Source organism: Crocodylus siamensis, chromosome 2 (genome assembly GCF_052110815.1).
Source record: "Crocodylus siamensis isolate JL-2025a chromosome 2, ASM5211081v1, whole genome shotgun sequence".
In the NCBI taxonomy this organism is placed as follows: domain Eukaryota; kingdom Metazoa; phylum Chordata; order Crocodylia; family Crocodylidae; genus Crocodylus; species Crocodylus siamensis.
Window position 1 is genome coordinate 266,379,600 of NC_143396.1, and position 22,287 is coordinate 266,401,886.

The 22,287-nt window shown below is 43.3% G+C and overlaps 1 protein-coding gene across 2 annotated transcripts in view; it reads right to left on the reverse strand.

Moving 5' to 3' along the window:
• BTBD7 (BTB domain containing 7) overlaps positions 1–22,287 on the reverse strand; it is a 95,648-nt gene that overhangs the window by 32,266 nt on the left and 41,095 nt on the right. The window contains exon 3 of one of the 2 annotated variants that reach the window (XM_090033912.1): positions 13,172–14,251. The exons of the other annotated variant lie outside the window; for it this stretch is intronic. Within the exon in view, the coding sequence (XP_089890038.1) occupies positions 13,172–14,251 (1,080 nt within the window). The remainder of the gene's footprint in view (positions 1–13,171; positions 14,252–22,287) is intronic. 2 annotated transcript variants of the gene reach the window in all.

Genomic DNA, 22,287 nt, shown 5'->3' on the forward strand with positions numbered 1-22,287 from the left:
GAATAACTAAGATATGTCATCATTTGTCAAAGGACAAACACTGATCCAGATATCCCACCCCTGCATGCTGTGGCTTTAGCAAGCACGAAAGCACGAAGCCTGCATTTACCTCTCATGTTCTGTTTGTAATTATCAGTTGATAATGGCCCTCAGCTTGGCTTCAACAGTCCTTAAGAAGCACATTCAAGCTGCATGAGCTAAACTGCTGAATAGGAAAACAATCATAGGGCAGAAGTAAAAAGCTGCCAACTCAACCACACTAAACAGAAGGAAAAATTTTAACATGGCAATGAGGGGGGAGCTGTAGGGAGGAGGGCAGTGTTACAGCCAGCCAACACTATTTAGTATTTGTTTAGAGCCATGTCTTCCTGGAATACAAAAAGACACTGAAAGAAAAATTAGGTCAGTGCTTTCAATCATTTTCCCTGCTGGAATTCAATTTCTTTGTAATGCCATAATTATTCATAACTTGACTGCACAACTGACCAAACCCTTCATTCCTAGTGCATTCCAGTTACTGCACTCCATGTTCGCTACCTCAACAGGGTCACTCACCATCCTTATTTTTGCAACATAAAACCCTTAAATCAGTTTCTGCATTAAGTACAAGTGATCAAGGTTAAATAGAAAATAGATCTGATTATGCATTTATAACGTGCGTCACCCACACATACACACTTTATTCTGGAGCTATAAATATGAACTACAGACCATGTTCCTTGAATATTCATCCGGCATGAAATACTGACATATTTGCTCTAACTTTCCCACATTTTTTTGCTCATTTAAGTGTGGCCACTGTGGTTTTCCCAGAGTTTCAGCATTTCAGTCCTGCTGAGATCAAGAGTATCTGATGCTCAATGGTATCTGCCTCTGGATCAAAAGCTGAAGTACTGAAGGCTTAAAATAGTAAATAAAATCTCCTATATCTTATAGCTATTATGGAATTAAAAATCAGCATATACAAAATGAAAATACAAATATGGCAAAAAACCTGGGATCAAAGCTAATTTTTAGGCAATGACTGAAGAATTTAATACACAAAACAATAAGAAGATAGAAAAAAATTGTAAAAAGGAAATGTTACAGCATAGTGCTTCAATATTCTATAAACTGACTATTCATATAAGGCAGGGGTTATCAACCAGGGTTACGCGTACCCCTGGGGGCACGTGGGAAGGCCCCGGGGGGTATGCAGCAGTGACGCGGAGAAGCGGGGGCACTTCCAGTTTTGCCAGTGGTGCTTCTGGTTTCACTGCTATGTGCAGGGGACTCCCCTGCTCCCCCGCCAGGGGGACCCCCACCCCGCTGAGGGACTCCATGCTTCGACTGGCTGCCAGGGGTACACCAACCAAAAAAAGTTGAACCCCCCCCCCCGATATAGGGCCTTCTACCATTAACAAACAGTCCCACTCAGCCTAGTGAAACTACTCAAGATCATAATCACTAAGGCCCAGACCCATAAGTGGACTTAGTTACCTGAAATGGGATGTGATGGAATTTGGGTGCCTAAATCCAAGATCCTAGATTTTATAGACATTAGGGGCTGGATGGGACAAGAGATCATCAGGTCCAGTACCCCCATCATAGGCAGGAAGTCAGCTGGGATCACGTGACCCCAACAAGAAATAAATCCAGCTGTTTTTTTGAAGGAATCCAGAGTAGGTGCTTGGCACCACCCCTGGGGGAAGTTTGTTCCAGACCCTGGACACATGCACAGTAAAGAACTTGTGTCTAATATCCAGTCTAAATCAGCCTTCCTGGAGTTTATGGCTGTTAGACCTTGTTATCTCTTGGGGAGCTCTGGTGAACAAATGTTCTCCCAGGTCCTGATGTACCCCTCGTATGAAGTTGTAGGCTGCCACCAAGTCTCCCCTGAGCCTTCTCTTCTCCAGACTGAAAAGTCCCAAGTCCCTCAGCCTCTCCTCGTACAGCCTTCCCTCCAGGCCTTGGATCATATGAGTGGCTCTCCTCTGGACTCTCTCAAGCTTCTCCAAATCCTTCCTGAAATGGGGGGCCCAATATTGGATGCAGTACTCCAGCTGAGGTCTTACCACGGCTGAGTAAAGCGGGAGGATGACTTCCCTGGTTTTGCTTGAGATGCAACGGTAGATGCATGCCAGTTTGGTTAGCTTTGCCTGCCACCACATCACATTGGTGGTTCATATTCATCTTGTGGTCAATCAAGACCCCCAAGTCCCTTTTGGTTATGGTGCTAGCAGGCACAGCACTGCCGAGCCTGTAAGTATGCTGAGGGTTCTTCCTACTGATGTGCAGTACCTTGCACTTCTCTGTACTAAAGGCCATCCAGTTTTGGTCAGCCCACCTTGAGAGTGTGTCCAAGTCAGCCTTTATCATAGATTCATAGATTATAGAATCGGAAGGGACCCAATGGATCACTTCATCTGACCCCCTGCCCCTGGCAGGAAAGAGGACCAAGGTCAGACAACCCCAGCCAGGTGACTGTCAAGCCTCCAAGTTAGGTGACAGCACCACCTCTCCTGAAAGCCCATTCCAGACTCTGGCCACCCTTATTGTAAAAAAATTCTTCCTTATTGTAAAAAATTTCTTCCTAATGTCTAACCTAAATCTACTCTCCACTAGTTTGCACCCATTATTCCTAGTTACTCCCTGAGGCACTCTGGTAAACAGCACATCCCCAATCTCCAGCTGTCCTCCCCTGATAAATTTATAGGCAGCCACAAGGTCACCCCTCAGCCATCTTTTGTATAGGCTGAAGAGATCCAGATCTCTCAACCTCTCCTCGTAGGGTCTTTCATGGAGACCACTAATCATGTGAGTGGCCCCCCTCCGAACCCTCTCCAGATCTTCCATGTCCCTCTTGAAGTGCGGCACCCAGAACTGGACACAATACTTCAACTGCAGACTGACTAGTGCTGCATACAGGGGGAGCATCACCTCCCTCGATCTGTTGGTCATGCATCTGCTAATACATGACAAGGCGTGATTGGCTTTGTTGATGGCCTCATTGCACTGCTGGTTCATGTTCATCTTGGAGTCAACTATGACTCCAAGATCTCTCTCAGCCTCCGAGCTGCTGAGGAGGACATCCCCCAACCTGTAAGTTTGTTGGGGATTCCTCCTTCCTAGGTGGAGTACCTTGCATTTGTCTTTGTTGAATTGCATCCTATTATGTTCCACCCATTGATCTAACCTATCCAGGTTGGCCTGTAACTGCTCCCTGCTCTCTGGTGTATTAACTTTGCCCCATAATTTGGTATCATCTGCAAACTTGGAGAGGGTGCTCAACACACCCTCGTCCAAATCCCCAGCCTATCCTGTGGCGTGATGGCCCTCCCCCATAATTTAGTATCATCCATGAACTTGACCAGTTCACATCTGCCTCCCGAATCTAGATCATTAATGAAAATGTTAAAAGGGTACTGGCCCAAGTACTGAGCCCTGAGGGACTCCAGTGGTAATACTGTTCCACATGGACTTGCTCCTTTCAACTAGTACTCTTTGGGTGTTACCCTGTAGCTAGTTGCCTAGCCATCGGACCGTATGATGATCTAGGTCACAGTTCACCAGCTTAACCATGAGGACATCGTGGGGAACTAGGTCAAAGGTCTTCTTGAAGTCTAGATAAATGACATCCACATAGTCTCCCTTGTCCAGGGCATATGTTACCTGGTCATAGGAGGAGATGAGGTTGGCGAGGCAAGACCTGCCAGTCACAAAGCCATGTTGGCTGGCATTCAGAAGCTTGCCTTCCATTAGTCTGGTGTTAATAGATCCCTTGACAAATTTTCTCCAGAATTTTCCCCCGGATGGACATTAGACTGATTGGTCTTTAGTTCCCTGGCTCATCCCTCCTCCCTTTCTTGTAGATAGGGACCACTTTGGCTCTTTTCTAGTCATTTGGGACCTTACCCGAGCACCACAATTCTTCAAATATCCCTGCCAAGAGGGATGCAATGATATCTGCCAGCTCTTTCAAGGTCCTCAGGTGCATTCCATCTGGGCCCGCAGACTTGTGAATGTCCAGTTTCTCAAGGTGTTCCCTCACCTGATTCACAATTTTGGGCCTGTCACCAGCTCCCAAATTAGTTTGTGGCCTTCCTGGTAGTGTGATCCTCATGGGAGGGTGAAAAACCAATGTGAAAAAGTCATTTAGGAGATTGGCCCTTCCTTGGGCATCTGATGTCAGTTGCACTGTTGGATCTCTTGGGGGCTAATACTGCCCTTGTTCTTTTTCCTGACTTCCCACATATCTAAAGAAGAACTTTTTGTTGTCCTTGATCCCCGTAGCAAACCTAAGTTCAGTTTGTGCCTTGGCTTTTCTCGACCACTCTCTGCAGGTGTGGGAGACTGCAGGGTAATCTTCTTTCATAATGCTTTCTGTTTTCCAGCTGGTGTAGGCTACTCTTTTGAGTTTAATGAGGTCCAATAGTTCCTTATTCAGCTGTAGGGGCTTCCTTGCTCACCAACTGCATTTCTTGCGAGAAGGGATGGCTTTGCCCTGTGTTTCAAGGATGCATGTTCCACAAATTCCCCACCAACTTATTTGGTGCCTAGTTTTTGACAATAAAGCTCTCCAAGGCCCTTAAATTCTTCTTCTACATATGCTCAGAACTACTGTCATTTTGCCCAGGCTGAACCTATTTTGTGCCCAACATGATTTGGGATTGGAACCATGGTGTCCCTGAGCAGCCTTCATGCTCAGGACATGCCTATCAGACCAACAGCGTTACATTTCACAGGCCACAGCAGTCACAGCCACTTTTACTGAAAAACATGAAAGGGGTGCCTACTACTGCTATAGCTTAGAGCAGTGGTTCCCAATCGGTGGTACGCAGACAACCTGTCGGTGGTACGTGTTAACAGATTTACTATATTTACTTTACATGACAAAAATTTGGTGGTGGTACTTAAGGTTGTACATTTTAAATTGGTGGTGTGCAATCAGAGTTTGGGAACCGCTGGCCTAGAGGACCCACCCAGGAAGTGGGTTCAGTGTCCCTCCCAGTATTCGACCACTCTTCCCCTCCCACTGAAGTGCTACCACTGTGTTAAGACCCACAATATCTGAGCCGTTTTGTGGTTTTGGTCACAGTTCCAGAAGTATTATCATGATCAATCTATAGAATAGTTGCAATCTATAGAATAGTTGCATTTCTACAGCTCATATACATCTAAAAACCAAACCTAAACTTCTATTAGTTAATTTGACTCTAAAAATCACATAAGAGACTCACTTTAACAAAAGTTAGAACAGGCTCTAAGGAAGGCAAAAATACCTTTACCTTAACATTAAGGATTCCTGCAAGAGGAAATTTCATTTTTAGAGTAAAAAAAAAAAATCATAATTCACGATCAATTAAATACCCTGGCAATCTGAATATACTTTCAGTTCATTCTTAGCAGAAGTCTGGCATCTATCTAGATTTTAACTATATATTTGGCTTAAAAATGTTATGAAATTATTTTAAAGGGACAGTAATATAAATGTAAATACTTCTGTTAATGAACAAAAGTTACTGATGCAGGGTCCTGTCTTGTGACTCCCACAGAATTTTCAGTATTTGGAAAGGCAAGAAGACTATGGCAATTTTCTTATAATCGTGTTATTTACTTCTTGACACATGAACAAATGCCCAGCCTTTAGAAGAGAAACTTGATTACACAAAAGTTTACATGGAGTCAGTGATGTATTGAGTGCACACTTCATGAGCAGCACAGGACTTTGCACTGTATCTAGCCTTCACAGCTGCATCCCGTGAGTGGGAATGTGTGCTTTGTGGCACCTCAAAGACTTTTGAGGGGTCACAAAATGTGCATGGTGTACATATATTGGTTCACAATGCTGTATATTTACAGTGCAGCGGCAAAAAAAAAACACAGAGAAAAAAAAGCAGCACAGCATATATGGCAGCAGTGTACACCACCCAAAACCAGAGGCTGCTGGCCAGGCTCTGCACGCCTGGATCACTGCTGCTGCATCTCTTGGAGGCCCCCCCGGTAAGACAGTGGGATCAGCCCAGATATTGACCCCAACCTCCCCTATCCCACCCACGTGGTGTGGATGTTTTGTTCTCCAGGGACAAGCATCAGCAGTGCACCTTGCTCCGCTGCTAGCTGTCCCCAGGAAGTATCTGGGATACAGGTGCTCCGGCCTGCAGCAAGTTACCCCAGAGGCATAGGGGAGGCTGTGGAAAGCAATGGGTGGGCCTCAAGAGCCTTACCTGGGGGCTTCCCAAGGCTACAACAGCGGTGATCCTGCCACTCTGAACCTGGCTGGAAGTTGCAGCGTGGCTTTGGGCAGCCTGGCTCTGCTTTTGAGTGGCGTGTGCTGCCCATGCCTGTGCTACTCCATTTCTTTTCCTCCACAAGTTTTTTTGACCCCTGGATATCCAGGGGTCAAAAACCCCTCCATGTTGCCCCCTTGTAGTGCGGAGAAAAACTGAACGTGAAGTATGTGGTGCCGCAGACCTGCCTGCGGCACCACATACCACACAAACGTGCTCGTCTGGACGCAGGCCAAGAGTTGATTCTTGACATACAGCTGCCAATGGGCTGGACTTCGTGCTGGGTCTTCTAATCACTACCAGATATTGTAAGTTGCTTTATCATCTCTGTTCCAGAGCTAGCATGTGGAAATAAGGGAAGTTACACATAATGTAACACCCTGATCTTCTCCACTGGGAGTGTCATTTAAAAGGCCCCAGACATTTGCTACCGCAGGACACCAGTAGCAGAAGAGGTAAAACTAGAGTCAGTAGCAGGAAATGGCAATAGTATTCCTTTTGAACTAAGATATGTAACAAATATTTGCTGACAAAGTAAAGACAGCATCTGGATGCTTTTCAAAAAGGACCTTGAAGACAGAAATGAAATTCAGTAAACAGAAAATAAAAACAGTTGGATTAGGACTTGTAAGACTACTTTAAATGTGTTGAAACCCAGCTACCAATACCCAGCCTGGTCTGGCAGAGTGGATGGGAATGGGTGGAAAGTATAATCAAGAACTTGACTAAACATGAACTAAAAGGTTCTGAGGAAAACAGCAGAGATTCCAAGCTTTGGTCACCTTGGAACTCATTAACAGATGTGCTGCAGCAAGAATTTAAGCAGATGGAAAATATCAAGGAGAAGAAACTCTAGAAACACACAAGGCACTATAGGAGCCAGCTTTCTGAAAGGGCCTTTTCCTATCCCATTTGTACCAGAGGCCCAGATGGAAGAGTCTCTGTGCATTTCATAATTAAATTTCTTGGCCATCACTAGAACATGCTGTTCCATGCATCTTAAGCACACCTCATCATAGTAATTCAAACCAAAACTTTGCTGTCATTATGATCACTTGAATTAGTTTCAAGTGCAACTACATTTAAGAAAAAGGCATGGAAGTGGAAAACTGTAAACTCTAGTAAGGAAAACTTAAGCTGGTTATGTTATGGTAGTATACACACCCTTAAGCTTATACCAGGACTGTAAGAATGTTATTCTTGTGCTCATCTTCCACAAACCTATGCATTCAGCTAAAAGATTTGATAGGCAAATATACTTTTCTCTCTCAATTAACTTATTTTTTATTTTATTGAGATTTTCATTTATCTACAAACCTTAGCACTACTTTACTCTTCTGATATTACATGGTAAGTTATAAACTTGGGCCAGTAAAATAAAAAGAAGCCACTGATACTTTGTTGACATCACAATTTATCAGGATAAGTAGCAAATAAAGTTTCTACAAGGTTGAGACCTGCAATTAATGGAAGACAGGTTAATACAGCAATGGGTTATTTTATAAAACCACTTGTTATTACAAATTAGAATAATCCTGAATAAGAAAATATTTCCCGTCACTAAATTTACATCTTATAACCCTTTATCTACAGTAGGTTTTACTTTCTTGTTTATAGTCTCTCCTCTCTCTGCTGGTTTTTCCAGGAAATTGGGGGGGGGGGAAGGAGTGAGGTAATCATAAAATCTTTTTAAAATTTTCAAAAATCTGCAGAGGAGTTAATGAGTTTGCTATGACCAGTAAAAGTGCTTTCAAACCATTTTTAAAATGGAAGAGGTTTTTACTGAATCCTTTAAAAATGTTCAAGTTAAACCCAATATAAAATGATCTGTAATTGTATTGCTACAGCAACACATGAACATAATCAGTATTTTCCATGATAAGGACTGCAATTCCATCATGTGTTGCTGAAACATTTCAGAACATATTGACTCAAAAACATTTAAGTTGAAAAATTCCACAGAAGTTAAATACGTATCTCAGTGTCAAGCCAAATATATGTTCTTTGCCAGGGTTACTGCAGCCAGAAAAGCAGTTCTCTATGCTTATGTATAATTCTTTCATTTCCTTTTGCACTCTTCATGGCTTTATCCTGCTAAGATAACATCCCCATTTAAAGAAGTCGTTTACGCCATTGTTTTGAGCATCTTCAAAATTCTTCACTTGTTTTCATCACACTTCCAGTTTAAGAAAAAAAGCATTTTTTATATTTATAAAAAAAAAGCACAATAATTAAGTTACACTGTGCTTTATTTCTGATCCAATTCCTTGATTACCATTGAGACCCATTTGTGTAACAAGTATATATTCTTAAATCTATTGAACAGTGAGAGATTCTCTACAATATTCAGTTCTTGTTTTCAGTTTACCTATTAAATGCTCTAAGCTTCAGTTAGTTTTGTTTATATGCAATAATGTAACATCAATACACACCCCACCCACCTGAAGTTCTGAACCTTTTTAGACTTAAAGCACTGCTTGACTCCAGGCACCCCTTGGAAAATGTCAGCTCTTAGTTTTCCCTGGAGCAATTCTTCCATTGCAAAGAACTCAGAAAGCCCCAAACATGTTCTTAACATTAGGGATTCTTATCTGAAATTTCTGGGTTTGCGCACCTCATAGTGCTAACATTGTGTGGCAACCTGCAGCCCCCTGGTATATATCAGTAATTCTCTAGCAAGTATTTGCATATCTGCATGAGTATTTGTCCCTACTTATTATCTATTAAAACTGTTCTCTTCAAGATGCCTTTATCAGTTATCAACACGTTAAGAGATAGCAGCAGTACTTCTAAACAATTACTACTTTCCTGCAAGTTCTATTATTAACATTTTAAATCCTCGACACACTCATCTTACCTAGAACCTGTTTTGTTTTCCTGCTTTGTAAGCAGATGGTACCAATGCTTTGGCACTTTCCTTATAAATGAAGAGACTCATTTGGTATCAGTTCATTTGAGGACCTGCTCACCAAATCTGGCATACAGGCAGCCTATAAAGGCAATACAGAAGGTTTTCCGTGTGCTATACAATTTCAGAATCAAAGGCATTTCACAGTCCTTTGATGCAGGTTCTTTAGAAAGTGTGGTTATAAAAAAAGACTGTATTCCACTTGGTATGGAAGTTTAGCCACGATTCCAGGAACAACATGATGGAGGAGATGACACTGTCCTACCCACCCCGGTAAAGTTCTTCAAGAAACATGCATCCTTTGTCTTTGTGGTAGCTTATAAGATGTCAACACTAATGCTGCTTCAGTCTTCAAGAATATTACAAAACAAATTCCTGATACAGACTCCCTGTGGAGGATACACTCAACAAGCTAAAACTCCTCCCCGCATTTCACTGTTCTATACTACTGTATAGTGGTACAGACAGTTCATATTAGAAGTTATCTATTCTTCAGTACCCAAGCCTTTTATTCTATAGCATTTGTTCAATATCCAAGTCTCTATACCTTTTCTTAACCAGCCAAGTCCCCTGTTACAACCAGAAACTACTTAAAGTGCAGAACTCTTCAGAAAAGTGACACCGAGCTGCATGTTCCTTATCTCACCGAATTTCATCTCATCTGCCAGTTTACAAATAAAATTATGGGTTTTTTTCTCTTTGAAATTGCCTGAATATGAACTAGGATCTGAATGTCAAAGCTACAATCCTTTATGCCTCATCAGTATCAAGTTTCCATGAGACAGATTATGTCCCGAATTATATCTGTGTAATGCCTGACCAATATTAGACAGCACTGGAAACGGACTCACAGGAAAGGAGCTCTTAGATGGTGGCCTCAACAACAGGGCTTTGTACTCTGTCTACCAACCCCCCAAAATGTTCTTCCCCTCTTCCTCCTCCCCCAAGAGATTAGATACTCTTGTGCTGCTACATGCTACTATCCTTAGGTGGCTCCAAAACTGCCACAAATACTCAGCCTGCCATGTACTGTACCTTCAGGTCAAAATCAGCACATTACAGGGTGCCTCAGATGAGCACATAGATATTGCCACAGCAGACGAGACCAATAACTGGTCTAGTATCCCATCTCTGTCAGTGGGACAACACCAGATGCTTCCCATATAGAGGTCCCGTACGGTACAGGTACTCCTCACTTAACGTCATTCTGGTTAACATTGTTTTGTTATTACATCGCTGATCTATTAGAGAATATACTCATCTAAAGTCGCACAGTGTTTGGTTATAAAGTTATTTGGCCGCTGCCTGCTACTGTGATGTAATTACTGTGATGTAACTGGATTTGCTTAACATCATGCCACTTAGTCGCATTTTTCAAGAACGTAACTACGATGTTAAGCAAGGAGTAGCTGCATACAACATGGCAGCACACAGAATTCAAACAAACAGCAGATACAGTAACATAAACCACAAACTAAAAAGTTGGCAAGGCCCAAACCTACCCTCCTCACCAGAACATACAGATACAGAAGGGCTTTTGAAACCTGAGGAAGACAGCTCTGCACTACCCAAATCACTGTTAGACAGAAGGGCAGATATTTTTAACACTGAAAGTTTAAATTCTGCATGTGCTGATGGCTCCCAACCCCAGCTCCCTTTGTGAAGCAGCATCCCACACCTCACTGGCAAACAAACTTCTCAAATCCTGATAAAAGAACAAAGTTGTGCTCCTGAAGGCATTTTTATTTCCATCATAAACATCATTCATTCCATAAAACTACAGTGACTGAACCATTGCCCAAATATTTCTAGTGATATTTTGTTTCATATCACTTATTCTTTCCACATTTTTTCTTTCATGAAGCAGTATTTAAATTGAAGTGGTTTTCACAACTTTTAGGATGTAGTGTGCTGTTGCCCTTTTGAAAAAATTCCAGATATATGGGCGTCCACACCCTGTGGTGACCTCTTATAAATAAATCTAATTGGAACCAACTACCCTTCAACTTTCTTTCGACTGATTTGAAAAGTTTACCGAAAGCTGAAAAATAGCTCAAATATTGTTTCATTAGCCAATGTGTCCATATCAATTTAAAAGTTTTAAGTTAACCTTAAATTCCCCAATAATCCACAGCAATCATGTAATCTATCTTGCGTAATTTACATAGCCAGACACTCAAATTTACAGCTTTAACAGACCACATGATCTTGTCTTTCCTTCAGTCTCAATTATGAGCTTTAGTCTTCCTGTTTCTACTTCAGTCATTTACATTGACAAGTATATTTTCTGGTATTCTTTTGCAGGCATACCAGAAACATTACACTAAATTAATTTAAACTATTGAAGAGGCAGAATAGGTGTTTATAAGAGTCTCAGTGCATTTCATTTTAGGGAATGCCTTCACACTGTCATTTCCCATTTCCAGATGGGAAGACAAAAGGCGATTCTCCCAAAGCCATGCTCCTGCTCTCCTAAACACTCAGATCTCTCATCAACTGCCCCATGCTGACCCCACCCCCTGAAGTAAAACCATCAAAGAGTGCTTAGCCAAGATTTCAAAAGAGCAACTAGTGAGTTTAGGGGCCCTGTTTGAGATACAGTAAAGGGCCCTAATACTCTTTTCTGAAGATGATGTCCTTTAATGTGTTTTACTTTGGGAACAACAACCCCCTCCCTCAAGACCACCACCAAAAATAAATAAATCACCAGTCACTAGGCATATGAATGGTTAAATGGTTAACTGTTTAGCCAATAAGCCCAGTGATAACTGGTTATAGCTTACCGGTTATCATTTAGTGTTGGGTAGGGTACAGTCCGGCAAGGAAGACAGGAGGGAAGTTGCACGGTGCCCCAGCAGGAACCAAGAGGTGGCAGGGCAGGCAGAGGGAGAGGGACTAGTACCTTGAGGCACTGCCTGGATGTGGCACTCCCCCAAGTAGCTGAGGAGCACCAAGCCGGGAGGTAAATGGTATAAATACAAAATTACTGTTTAACCTTATACATGAGTTTAAATAGGAATGTACAAGTGAAGTGCAGGAAGATCAAAGAGGTAACTTTCTCCCTTTCACATCTAAAACCAACACACTACCCAGCCTGGTACCAACAGACTGGAATAGCAGACATAAGTTTTCAGAGGCAGTGGGTTTCAACTCAGAGATCCACAGCATTTCCCATGTCATGCTGAAACCAAAATCTCCACCAGCTGCACAATGGTAAGTACAGGAAGCCCTCCTGCAGCATGTATGCAGCAGACACTGGCATATTTAACTAGCAGACCACTCCTTTCATTCCTAGAGCTTCTATTTCTCATCCCCATTCCCCTCCCTGCCACTCCAGTTTAGCGCTCATGCTCATGCAAACTGCTCAGAGGGCTGTTCATAAGATGTCTGGTTTTGTTCCTGAGATGCTGCTTCTCCTTGCACTCCGAATGCCATCTTCTTATACTGTAAACACAACCCACAAATAGCCACTGTTTTCCCCCAACTTAAACAGACTGGATTAAAAACAAACATTCAAAAATTACTTTGCTGGATTTTTAAAGTTGTGTCTGCAAATGAGCATCTCCAAAGCAAATGCCTACTTAATCATTAACGTTGTATAAAAGGTGAAACTCTGAATACAGAATCTCCCATCATGTTTCACTTGTACACCTGCACTGTTACCATTCAGGAGTACAAGAAGTATTTAAGTTCTTAGCTAAAATAAGGTGACTTCTGGAAGACTGATTAGAGCATTTTCACTGGCTTACCGTGGGACTCTGGGGAAAATGGCTTTGATTCTCTGCACTTCACTTTCTTTATACATAAAATGGAAATACTACTCATCTGCTATCTTTTAAAGCATGTTGAGATTTGAAAAATGCCAGCTCTTATTTAGTGCTAAGTGCAATTAAGAAAACATTATTTTAAAAAAATCCACATAAAAGCAGCAATTTAGGCTTGCATTCAATTTTAGGAAATGTCATTTTTCTGAAGTGAACACAATACTACGTACCTTGAGCAAGCATGTTAAACTCCAAGAACAGTGCTATGTGGTAAAGCTCCATAGCTTCTTCAGCCCTAGTCATGTTTAGTTTTCCTGCTACAAGAGCCTGAACTTCACTTAGACTCCCCACTGAGGGACTGGAGTGCAAAACCGAAAGGTCCACTACATCTGTATACATACAGTTTAAAATGACCTTTGCGTATTTTTTTGGTATGATAGATTCATCCAGTATAATTCTAGTTGGAGTCCGTAGAGTTCGATCAGTAATTTCTTCACCAGTCCGTATCCTCCTCTGCAGTAGGTGTCGGAAAAATGGGGACCGTGATGAAATAATAGCTTTGTGAGCTCTGAGCTCTTCATCTAAGCAGTTTGGACTTCCACCAAAAGTTTCAACCAATTCAGAGTTGGATGAGAAGCTAAGAACCACATCATAGTAACACATGTAATCAAAAAGCCCACGCATATCAACATCCAAGGAATTTGGTGTTCCAAATTCTTCACTAAGCTGCACAAGGATATCAACATTTTGGAATCTTGAATCCTCCATCCCAAACTCTCCTGTATAAAGGTAGTGTAACAAAGCAGAAAACATGGGCATGTCAATGCCAGCTGTGTTAATGTCCATTATTATCTCTGCACCATATTCTGGTGAGGAAGAAAGCAGTGTCTTAAAAAATGGACACCTTGCTGCTAATATCGCACGATGCACAGGGAAGCAAGTTTCTTGAAATATTAAGTCCACGTCAGTACAGTACTTGTACTGATACAGATCAGCCATGTCTTTCTGTAGCGTCCTGGTTTCTGGTCTTGCCAAATTGGCTTGTAGATAAAGTTCCTTTAAGGCTGAGGTTCCCTCATATTCTTCTACTAATGCATTGACATCTCTGACATCCCAGCCGGAGAGGAGCTCTCGCATCTGTTTGGCATGATCTGCCGATCGGCTAGACTTCCTTCGCTTAATAAATTTCTTTTTGAGGGTGGCAAGACTGGAGGTTTTCTTTTTCTTGTCTTGAGGTTTCTCTTGGCCATGGTCAAGGCTATAGAGTTTTGATTCACAGCCATAGCCTTGATGAGAGTAGGATGACGTTCCTAAAAAAAGAAATGGAAAAATTATTGTGGTTAAATATTTAAAACTAAACACAAGAGCTTAACACTGACAGTGGTGTCTTTGGTTAGATAAAGATTATCAGTTACGCTATTTTCCCTTCTTTTTCAGCCAGGTTTTAAAATATGCTCTAGTCAGATTTCCAAGTAAATAAAGGATAAAAATTATTTTCTTATTTAATCTTCTACTTTTCTTTGTACATATTTAATGACTTCTATCCCATATCTACTGAAACTAGACAATTCTGAGTGGCTTGGCTTACATAAGCTACATTTAAGTCAGGGCCGAGTCAACAGAAAATAGCTGTAAAAGTTTCAAATTTCATTGTAAATTACTTAAGATGACAGAAGGCGACAAAATTGTGGACTATTTTTAAAGCTTGAACATGTCCTGAACTAAGTCAAATAAAAGCAGACTTCCTAGTTTTCAAACAAATCCCATTCTCGACTTCATAGTGTTGTACTTCTGGCATCTTTAGACATGTTAAACACTATAGGAACCAAGGGTGCACCAATAAAAGCTTTTTTTGGCCAATTATTGGCCTATATGGCTTGTTAATACCAATCTGATAGCTGATATGCAGTACATCAGCTTGGAGAGCTGTGTCCAGCCAATAAGTTGGGGGGGGGGGGGGTGAAGCAGATCAAGGCATCCATAGGGAGAGAGGGAGTAGGGCTAGGGCAAGGGCGGGCGCTTCCCAGCGGGGTGGGGTGTGGTGGAGGACGGAGCCATGAACAGCTCGTCCAGGGGGTGCAGGGGGGCTCCTCATCATTGTGTACACCTCCAGAAGAGGCACAGGGGACATGTGTCCCCCTGAATTTGTGTGCAGGGTGAAGGCAGACTGTCCGCTGCAGGCTCAGGGCCAGGGGCTACACCAGCTGTTTCCCGGTGGCAAGGGAGGGAAGGGGGCTGGGCTGTGCTCAAAGTGGGCAGGGGGACGGTGGGTGGCGATGGTGGTTCTGGGAGGGGGGGCTACTGGGTGGGCTACGGCCTCTCCAAAATTTGCCATAACCCTCTTGTAGACCCTCCCTCGGAGCACCACTACCCGCCCTGAGTGCAGCCCCAGCCCAGCCCTGCTGCCAGAAAAGGGCTGGTGCAGCCCTCGGCCCTGCAGCAGGCAGCGCACCCTTGCCCTATGCATAAATTGGGGGGGGGGGGGGGGGGGGGCGCGGCACATGCCCCCATGCCTCCTCATCCCCCTGCGTCCCCATGAACAAGCCACCCACAGCTCCATCCTGCACCCCACCGCACCAAGAAGGGCAGTGCCTAGCCCTACACCAGCCCATTCCCTTCCTCCCTGGGGGGGAGCCCTCAATCTGCACCCCCACACCCCTTCCCCCCCAGACTTACCAGCCAGATGCTGCTCTCCAAGCTGTCAGGCTACATTCCTGGTCACATGCGTGCAGCATTTAATCAGTGACATTACTGGTTAAACTGACCAAAAAAGCTGATTGCCAGTAATGTCAATTTTCCTTTTATCGGTGCTGATCCAATATGGACTGATATATCGCTGCATGTCCAATAGGAACAGCTATCTGTTCCCAGTCACACAGTTATTTAAAGAGGGATAAGAGAAAGATGGAAAACAAAGAATAAAAATGGAAGGTGAGAGAAAGAAAGGAAGGTAACTTGCCACTGATTCAGAAAAAAAAAGCAAAAACCTATTCTACGTTCATCAAGAAAATAAAGTTTCCAACGTATTAGATGAGACTCAAATAACCAGAAATAACAGTCCAAATACATATGCTCATGTAAAACAAGGCATGGCACATGTTGCTTTATGTCACTCTACTTGGTCTTGAACTAAGATGTTTAGAGGAAAACAGAACTTATTAAAAAAAAAAAAAATCACCTATTGGTATTCCTCAAAGTTACGTCAGAGAAACCTTTCTATGATGATGGATTCAGAGACTTAATATGAGAAGTAAACATTAGATGAATTAAATCTATTTTCATGAAAACATTCTTTGCACAGAAAAAGGCTATTATCAAATATAGAAGCAGAAAAGCTTTTAAGAGGATTTTCTTCTTCACTTGGTGTTTTCAGTTGTAGATATACTTCCACTTTCAATTCACTCAAGACCAACCCCAATAGGATCATGACATGACTACACAATTCTGGACACTTGAGTCAGAAGTGTGTAATCAAGTGGAAATACCTAATGATGTTCTACAACTGTACCGTTTTGAAGCCTCCCCCACCCCCGCATTAAAGGGTCTTCACCTGCCTTGTATACCACACAATTTTAACCACATATATAGCAAAGCAACCTGACAGTCAAGAAGAGAACAGACAGAAATTGGGAGCTGTATTTAAACTTATCTGTGCTTAAAAAGTAGTTTAAGTATCTAATCCAAATTTACAAACACAGTGTGGTTTTCTGACTCTACCCTAAGACAAAAACAGATGCTTTGATAAATTTAAAAACTTAAGCTACTGAAAGGTGGGTATCAAACTCATCTGTGGTGTATCACTCCAGAGTGCCACATTTCTCCTCATGTCCTGTTGTTTATCCCACAGAACAAAGCAGGGTTTGCCCTAGTATAACTCCTTATTTCTGTAAGCCTCAGCTCTACTGTCGTTACACAGGACCTCACAGCTATATCAGAGTAATCTCTGCCAGCTTCAGGAAGTTTCCCTGTGATTGTGAAAGAATTTTAGGTCCCCTTTTCCAAAGAATGGGTTGGCTTGGAATAACACTCACCCAGAGAACACTCTTTCTACAGGAATTCAGTAAGGAAACAAAACAACAAAAGGATTTATTATATAGGAGAAAAATAAATAATATTAGAAAAACTGACGATAAGTTTGAAGACAGAACAAGAGACAAGTAAAGTTTCTTATCTTCGCATCTGGTTATCAACTAATCATTCAGAGAGACCTGCCAGTATTTTCAGATATCAATCTTCCTGGTGATCCTGGCAGCTCTGACTGCTAGGGACATGGACTCATCCTAACTTGAGACAACCCAAAGACCCTGACTACCTCACCTGACAGCCATTAAAATATTTCCAAGCCAGTCCCATCCTACCTCTCCAATTAGCATTGTCCTAATTCCTTACAAGTCTCAATATCCTCAAAAATTTCTCTGCTGGGACTTCTGACATTCCTTTGGTCAATGGGACATTTCTCTCAGACACCTTTGCTATTGTGCAGTTGTTTTTCCTGCTTTCAAGGCAGAAGAGCAAGCTATCCTGATGCAAAGAAAGATTGGGAAGTGCAACAGGAGACCAACCTCAAGAGACAGCAATCTCTTTATGTAAAAAAAGCTACATGATTGCTCAGAGCTCCAGTATGAAGCTGGGGGATAGGCTGTTGAGAATCTCTGGGTTAGGGTCGGGGGGAGGGGGGGAAATAACAAGGGTGATGTCATAGTGAGGGACTGCTACAGCTCACCAGAGCAGGAGGAAGTGGTGGGTGAGCCTTTCTTCAAACAACTAGCAGAAGTTTCCCAATCACAGGTACTGGTTCTCATGGGGGACTTAAATCACCCTGACCCCTGTTTGGAGGGCAATAACAGCACTGCGCAGATAATCCAGGAAGTTTTTGGAGAGTATTGGGGGCAACTTTTTGATGCAAGTGCTGGAGCAACCAACTAGGGGCTGTGCTCTTCTTGACTGGCTGCTCACAAACATGGAAGGATTGGTGGGTAATGTAGTAGTAGATGGTAACTTGGGCAGCAGTGATCATGACATGATTTGAGTTCAGGATCCTGAGGAAAAGAAGGATGGAGAGCAGCAGAGTAAAGACCCTGGACTTCAGAAAAGCAGGTGAAGGGTAACAAGAAGAGTTTTTATAAGTATGTTGGTAGCAAGAGGAGGATCAGGGGAAGTGTGGGTCCCTTACTGAATGGGGGAGGCAACCTTTTGACAGAGGATGCAGAAAAGGCAGAAGTGCTCCATGCCTTTTTCACCTCAGTCTTCACAGGCAAAGTAAGCTAGGAGACTACTGCACCGGGCAGAACAATTTGGGCAGAAGGTAAGCAGCCAACAGTGGTGAAAGAACAGGTTAGGGACTTCTTAGAAAAGCTGGATGTGTACAAGTCCATGGGATGCTAAGGGAGTTGGCCGATGTGATTGCAGAGCCATTGGCCATCATCTCTGAAAACTCATGGCAATCAGGAGAGGTCCCAGATGATTGGAAAAGGGCAAACATAGTACCCATATTTAAGAAAGGGAAAAAGGAGGATCCAGCGAGCTACACACCAGTCAGCCTCACCGCAGTCCATTGAAAGACCCAGCATTCTCATGGGTAAGCTAAGAAAGTATGGGCTGTATAAAATGGACTGTGTCCTGGGAGGCAAAGTAACGAACAGAACTCACCTGCAGCTCAGGACGGGACGTGCACCAGGAGGAGGGAGGAATCCGCGCAGCTCATTAGCCGCCTTTTTATTCAATTGTGGCCAGCTGGTGACGGTGGCTGCGGCCGCAGATAGGCCAGGTGAGCCGGCAGGGATTCAGACAGAGCGGGGCCAAACCTCCCGGCTGGAGACTGCACCAGACAACGCTGGAACTGGAGGCACAGCACCTGAGGATGCGGCTGGAGGAGCACCTGTGAGTGAAGCGACCCACGGGTGGGTGCCGGGATAACGGGGCATGGAGACAGTCTTGCCAGGGAGAAGGGACCATGGGAGAGCCCTGAGGGGTACAATCAGGGTGGGCATCACCGCCAGGCGCACATAAAGTGACAGGCAGAAGGGAGAAACGCTGGAGGTGATCGGTCTGAGTCAGGCCAGAAGGGAGCCCGGGAGGGCTTGGAGTAGATCGATTAGAGGATAGGGAGACACTGGGAGGTCAGCATTTTGGTTGTTTTGTTTGTTTAGGCAACCCTGGCTAAGGGGTAGAGAGCTAGGGGAGTGTCCCCGCAGACTGAGGCTAAGGGAAGCCTCTGTGAGTCTACAGTTTCCTTTGATTTTCCTTCCCTGAAGGGAGGGGTGCAGGCAAGGAGGGCCATTGGGCAGAGACTGACAGTGAGCACCACGGCTGGGAGCCGCAGTCACTTAGAGGCAGGCCAGGGGGTGTCGTCCCACAGCTGGGAACAAGAACAGGCGAGGGACGCACTGAAGGTGGTGTGAGGCTGGGGTGTAGGAGCCCTGTGAGTGACCACCGGGGGATCCTGGGCCACGGAGTATCCCGTCAACTGATCCCTCATACTGAGGAACATCAAGTCGTGGCAGGAGAAAATGCGGTTGGGGACACGGAGAGAAGAGAGCTACTCTGGCACAGATAAGATCCCAACAGGTGTTTGACATCTACCTGCAAAGCAAAAACCGCTTGAGAGCAGTTAATCGAAGCCTGGCGGTCACAGACTGTAAGGTGGATAGAAAACTGGCTGGAACATTGGGATAACAGGGTAGTAATCAATGGCTCCATGTCTAGCTGGCAGCCTGTATCAAGTGGAGTGCCCCAGGGATCGGTCCTAGAGCCAGTTTTATTTGTCATCAACCTGGAAGATGGCATAGAGTGCACCCTCAGACTAGGATTCAGTGACCTAGACAAATGGAAAGATTGAGCCAAAAGGAATCTCATGAGGTTCAACAAGGACAAGTGCAAAGTCCTGGAACAATCCCATACACCAATACAGGCTGAGGGCTGACAGGCTGGGTAACAGCTCTGCAGAAAAGGACCTGGGTATGACAGTGGACAGTAAGCTGAATATGAGCCAGCAGTGCGTCCTTGTTGCCAAGAAGGCTAATAGCACACAGGGCTGCACTGGTAGGTGTGTTGCCACTAGGTCAAGGGAAGTGATTCTTCCCCTCTATTCAGCACTGGTGAGGCCACATCTGGAGTACTGTGTTCAGTTTCGGGCCTCCCACTATACAAAGGATGTGGACAAGTTGGAGAGAGTCCAGCGGAGGGTGACAGAAATGGTGAGGTGGCTGGGAGACATGACTTCTGAGAAAAGACTGAGGGAACTGGGCTTATTCAGTCTAGAGAAGAGAAGACAGAGGGGACCAGCCTTCAACTACCTGAGGCGGGGTCTAAAAGAGGATGGAGCTAGACTGTTCTCAGTGGTGGCAGATGACAGAACAAGGAGCAATGTTTTCAAGTTGCAGCAAGGGAAGTTTAGGTTAGATATTAGGGAGAATTTTCTTACTAGGAGGGTAGTAAAGCACTGGAACAGGTTACCCAGAGAGGTGGTGGAAGCTCCATCCTTGGGATGTTTTCAAAACCTGGCTAGATAAAGCTTTGGCTGAGATGATCTAGTTAGCCAACCCTAACTTTCTCTGATTCTTCAACGGAGTTGAAAGTCAAAAAGGAATCCTATATGTAGAAAAATGGTCACAGTACTAGGGAAGAGTATAAAAAATCATGCAGGCATACAAGGATGAAATCTGGATGGCCAAAGAATGACGCAAGTGGCAAGGGACACAAAAAGGCAATAAAAAGAGATTCTACAAATATGTCAAAAGTAAGAGGAAGACAAGAGAATCCGCAGGTCCCTCGTGGAATGCAGAAGGCAATCTAATCAGACGATGCATGGAAGCTGAAATATGCTTTTTTTACTTTGGTCTCTAGAGAAAGGGCAGCTACCAGATGACAAGTGTCACTTGAGGACATATGTTGCATCTGGCAATGCAAGACCAGTCTGTAGGCCTGATCTAGGGACAGATGGGTTTGACATCCCTGGCCCATATGATAAATCCTTTTATTGTTTTGCCTCCTTACCAACTCCCTGTGGTAAAGAGTGATCTTGGAGCAAGCGATATTCCAGACTAACCCAGTCTATGGAAAGGTGAACCTCAAAGTTGAAAATTCTAACAACTCAGGGGGAACTACCTGGAGCTGGCAGATTCCCTGCTCGTCGCCGTGGGGTCCTGTGTAAGGGCAGTGGTGATGAGGCTTGCAGGGATAAGGAGTCACCCCAGGGCAAACCCTGATCTGTTCCTTGGGACAAACAGCAGGACAATGAGAAGAAACTCGGGACTCTGAGGGTATGATGCAGAAGGGTCTGTGACAGCATAGCAAGATATGTTACTCTTAAATGAAGGAAACATTTGATTAAAACTTTTTGTGCAATCAACTCTCCACTTAACTTTTTATGTACAAGGTTCAACTTTCTGAACCAACTGTAAAAGTAAATATGGATGTGGTATAAAGCAGACTACATAGATTCTTAAGAAAGAATCTTTCTTTGAAAGATTATTTTCTTCTGAATGGCATGTGGGGAGAAAACAAAGTTGTCAAGCCTGGTCAGAAAAAGCACACACACCTCTATCATACCATCAGAGACTCTCTTAACTGTTACTAACAAGGATCCACAATGTTGGAACTGTTTTTATAGAACAGTATTTGTATGTTTATAGTAATAATATTCAACATTTAGCACAAATTTAAGAGTAGAAGTTTTATATTTTTTCAATTTGCAAATTCATAACACTACCACCAGACCCAAGCACCTTGAAGTTTGTGGATTCTATTCTTACCATAAATTTTTTTAGACCTTTATTATTTTAAGTGGGCTTGAGGAATAGTGATGTTACAACTTTGATGTTAGCCTGACAAACTGCTGTATCACCAGCTGAATATCAAAAATGTGATATCAGATGAAGTCACATGAACTGTGAAACACAAGCCCTGTTCAAAGCCATTTTATGGCCTGGTACACACTGTAGAAACAAATCAAAAGATAGTTTCTATAAAACTGTTACTCAGTTTTGTCCTGGATAGCTGTGCAACCACAATATATCTGTTATAATAAGGCAGCTGAAACCCTACCTGCTGTTTTTTTTAAGGAATTATATCTATTGTTTCTGCAACTCATTAACTGATGATAGCTCAGGGAAGAAGAAAGCATCTTTCTCTGTTCCATCATTCTATCCATGTTAGTTTAAATCCTATCAGACCAGAAAAATGTACAGACTGTTCAGTTTGACTGACAAGTATACTTACGCCAAGATGAGTTTAAATAATAATAAAGGTTATGACAACTCTTAAGCGCAATGCAGAGTTCACCAAATAATTCACTGGAAACAAAAACACACTCTCTCTGCCCCATATTATTCACTAATCTCCCCAA